This window comes from Malurus melanocephalus, unplaced genomic scaffold (assembly GCF_030028575.1).
Source record: "Malurus melanocephalus ecotype Western Australia unplaced genomic scaffold, MMel_1.1 scaffold_30, whole genome shotgun sequence".
Lineage (NCBI taxonomy): Eukaryota > Metazoa > Chordata > Aves > Passeriformes > Maluridae > Malurus > Malurus melanocephalus.
Window position 1 is genome coordinate 1,460,515 of NW_026623262.1, and position 4,212 is coordinate 1,464,726.

General features: G+C 54.0%; 1 protein-coding gene across 1 annotated transcript; it reads left to right on the top strand.

The window, feature by feature from the left end:
• The first annotated feature begins 1,373 nt into the window (after nt 1-1,373).
• HOXD9 (homeobox D9) lies at nt 1,374-2,765 on the top strand. Its single transcript, XM_057363702.1, has one exon. It carries the CDS (start codon nt 1,595-1,597, stop codon nt 2,273-2,275), a length of 681 nt encoding a protein of 226 aa, XP_057219685.1. The 5' UTR covers nt 1,374-1,594; the 3' UTR covers nt 2,276-2,765.
• The last annotated feature ends 1,447 nt before the right edge of the window (nt 2,766-4,212 follow it).

Genomic DNA, 4,212 nt, shown 5'->3' on the forward strand with positions numbered 1-4,212 from the left:
GAAATAAACAGGAATTTCAGTCCCTTCCTCATAATGGCCTGCGAGTAGGAACTGTTTTCCCAGCGCTGCTGTCYGTGCCCTCGGCGGGCCGTGCTGCGGGCTCGCCACTAACTCTCTGCGTTTCCTCCAGATCCCGACACAGTCACCGTCCCTCGCCCGGGGAAGCCGGCGTGGGCAGAAGACCATGGGTAATCCACTTTTCRATACTAACTGGGAATCCTTTCGCTCGGGGAAGTAAAACCAGCCCGGGAGGGAAGGGAGGAGAGGGAAGGCATGGAGAAGGAAGCAAAGCAGGCAAAAAATCTCACGTAGGCATTGAACGTGGCTCCCCCTGAACTAGGGGCGGAGGAGACAGCTCTGCCGGCGGGCTGGGGTCAGCGCCAGCCCCGCGCCCTCCCCGGGCTGCAGCCTGTCCGCTTGTGCGGCCCCTGCCCGCTGTCAGCTGCGGGGCCCGGCGGCCTCCTCCGGCTTGCCTTTGCCCCCCGTCCCTCCCGGGCCGCACTGGGCACCTTAAGGGGGGCTGTGTTAGAGCTGTGTAGCCCCAAAGTTCCGCAGATAGAGGAGCATGTGTTCAGCCACACGCCAGTTGTGCTCGGAGACACAGGCTTTGCTGTTTCCATCCGTCCATTTTATTAGGGACACATTAATCTATAATCAAATACACCTCATAAAATTTTTATTGAAAGGCATAAAATCATTACAGAGGTCTTCCACCTGTTTTAAAACAACACAATGGGCATCTCTTTTTAAAAGTGTATTCTTTCCATGGAAACTTTCTGTCCGGGGGTGGAGGGAGYGGATAATAATACCCGCACATGCTCTGAAATATGGAAGTACCGCAATGTGCTTTAACTGTAACATTTTCCTGTTTTATGAGAAGTCGTTACAGTCCCAGCTTGCGATGGTTTGTTTTTACAGGCAAGAATCCCCCTTTCCCAGCGGGTTCCCTCAGCAGCTTGGAGTGTGATTAGCAAGCCAAGGCTGTTGGATTTATTTAAACACCCTGCCTCTCATTGATTAAGAAATGAATGGCAGAAATCACTCAGAGAAGGTGAAGAAATAGTCCGCACCCGCCGCGGCCGTGGGCTGCCAGCGCGGCCACGCCCGCCGCGCCCCGGGCAGGCAGGGCAGACAGGCGGGCAGCAAAGGCGGGCGGGCGAGCAGGGCACGCAGGCGAGCGGGGCGAGCAGGGCACGCAGGCGAGCGGGGCGAGCAGGGCACGCAGGCAAGCGGGGCGAGCAGGGCACGCAGGCGAGCGGGGAGGGGAGGGCAGGGCAGGACGGGCAGGGCGGACGGGCAAGCGGGCACGCAGGGCTGGCAGGGCGGGCAGGGCGGGCGGTCCCGGCGCGGTGCGGGGGCGCAGGCGGTGCGGCGCGCCGTGCGGGGACGTTGTTGATGATGATTTTTTTTTTTTAATCACAGCAGCCCCAGTTTAGCGGATTGATTTACTCGCAGTATTGGTAAATATGATCACGTGGGCTCCGCAACCAATGGTTGAGGGTTGCAGTCTGCAAAATACTACGATTGTTCTCCGGGAGGGTATCATATACAGTTAACAGTGTAACCTTTTATATGACTAAGAGGGGAGCCTAAAATGTCGTCTAGTGGCACCATAAGTAACTATTATGTCGATTCTCTCATAGGCCATGAAAGCGAAGAAGTTTATGGGAGTAGATTCGTCCAGGGAGGTCACAGTGCGACCTCCAGGCCATCAGGTGTTGCAGAGAGTTCAGATTTTTCCTCTTGTAGCTTTGCACCAAAATCCACCGTGTTTTCCACCTCCTGGTCCACTGTTCACCACCAGCCGTCTGCGGCAATGACCGGGATCTACCACCCTTACATGCACCAGCCCCACTTAGGGGCAGCCGACGCCGGCCGCTACGTTCGCTCCTGGATTGAGCCCTTCCCGGGCTTCCCGGGCGGCGGCGGCGGCGGAGGAGGAGGCGGCGGCAGCGGAGGCAGCGGCAGCGGCGGCTCCGCGTCCAGCTCCGGCTCCTCCAACGGGCGCCACTACGGGATAAAGCCGGAGACGGGAGCAGCCGCCTCCTCGTCTTCCTCCTCCTCTTCCTCCTCCTCCAAAAGGACTGAGTGCTCCTCGTCCCGGGAGTCCCAAGGGATCGGTGTGCCCGAGTACACGTGCAGCTCCTTCCTCCAGGAGCCCCGGGAGAAAGCGCCTGCCGGCAGCTCCAAGGACCCCGCCGCCTGCAGCCACAACCCCAGCCCAAGCAGCGATCTGAAGGAGGAGAAACAGCAGCAACTTGACCCAAGTAAGTAAAAAAAAAAAGAAAAAAAACCCCAAAAAAACCCAAAACCACGCAAGAGAAAGAAAATAAAAGAAAAATAAAAACAAAGCAAAACGGGGAATGGGGGGGACAGAGAGAAGAATAGAGACAGGGATAGAGGCAGAGAAAGAGGGAGAAAAAGAAAGAAAGAGAGAAGGAAAGAGAGAAGGAAGGAAGCAAAGCAAGAAAGGAAGGAAGAAAGAAAGAAAGAGAGAGAGAGAGAGAGAAAGAAAGAAAGAAATTGCCCCTTTGATTTATTGCCGAAACCTGTAAGGCTCGAATGTGCAAAACTGATAGTTTTACTAACCTATAAAAACGTCTAGACGCCTACCCCAGTGCAAGCAGCAACAAGCACCCATAAAAGACTCCACATAACCACCTACCATCAAGACATCATTTGTACAGTAAACAGACTGGGGCATTAAGACTTTTATGATAATTCCTCCAAAGTTGTGAAAACAGTCCATCCTTCGTTAAATTAATTTAACGACCTTTCTCCCCCCCCCCCCCCCCCCCCCCCCCCCCCCCCCCCCCCCCCCCCCCCCCCCCCCCCCCCCCCCCCCCCCCCCCCCCCCCCCCCCCCCCCCCCCCCCCCCCTTTCCCCTCTTTCCCTTCTTTTTTTCTTTTTTTTTTTTTTTTTTTTTTTTAATAGAAGTGAAACGTGGTCTATGTCAGGTATTTTGGGAAATTTTGTCTTGCTCGACAACGTGTTTTTCAGAGTCTCTTGATACTCCCCTCTTTCTTCCTAGACCATTTAGATGACAATATTGTGAGTGCACGTTAGCTTTGGGAGCTTTATATGATGTTAAATGTTGGACATGTTTCTTAAAAGTGATGTAGACTAGATAGTTATTTTGCCAAAATAAAGGTGAGGAAATTAATTATAATTACGATAATAAAATACATAATAAATTACAGTCGCTTAAATCAGTGGGGGTTGCTGTGCTGTCCACCATCTACTAAGAGGAGATCTTTCCCCAAACTTCTGCTTTCTAGGTCTGAATCCTTCGCAATAGATGCCACAGAGAGGCCACGAGCTACTTCCCCCCCTCCCCTCCCAGTGCACTGTTAGGAGGTTKTCTTATCCTTGGAGCCGCTCGCCACAGGCCTAACGCCTCCCGGTCCCCGGCTCGCTGCCGTCCCTGCCCCCGGTGACTGTTGTATTAATTACCCGCCCCATGTCTCGAGCTACGGACCTGTTGTAATTGTTGTCAGTTATTACACAATAAAGTCTGCCGTGACCGAACGACAGCGCTGCGGTGAGAGGAGAAATCTGTGCGCCCCTCGCAATGCGCCCCGCGCCGCCGCGCAGCCCCCGCGGCCCGAGGGACGGGGACGGGGACGGGGCTGCGGGGAAGCCGGGCCTCGCTGCCGGCGGGCAGCCCCTCTGGCACCCTCCCTGGCCTCGGCCGGCCCGCTTTGCTCTAGCGGTCAGTGCCGAGAGGCCGGGTAGGTGCGCCCGCAGCCGGGCCTCAGGTACCAGCGCTCTTTCAAACCTCAGAGATCCCTTGGGACCGTTTAGGAAACGTTTTCACAGCAGTCCCCAGCTGCCGAGGAAGCACAATAATGCCTATTCGGTTAAATATGTTTTTTATTTTTTATTTTTTTAATAATTTTTCCCTAACTGGTGCGTCGCTTCTAATCTCTGTGCTCCCCAACTGGGAAGATGGAAGCTCTGGTGGGGGGGACACGGCTGCTGCCAAACGTTCGACTTTGTTGGGCTCATTTAGCAACGCACCTCATGCCTTCTGCATTTATAAACACACATGGCTTTATCAAGATAATTGAGATGAAGTTCATTGTAAAAAATGCTTTGTTTAAAGAGCAACCATTAAAATGAAGGACCCGTAAATATTTACGAACAGTTCTGTTAATTCAAGATTAAGGGGAGAGCTGAGAGACCTGGTGTTTAATGTTTTTAACCTCTGGA

Excerpts from the sequence above, each read along its gene's own strand:
- HOXD9 (XM_057363702.1), top strand. The coding sequence starts at position 1,595 with ATGTCGTCTAGTGGCACCATAAGTAACTATTATGTCGATTCTCTCATA.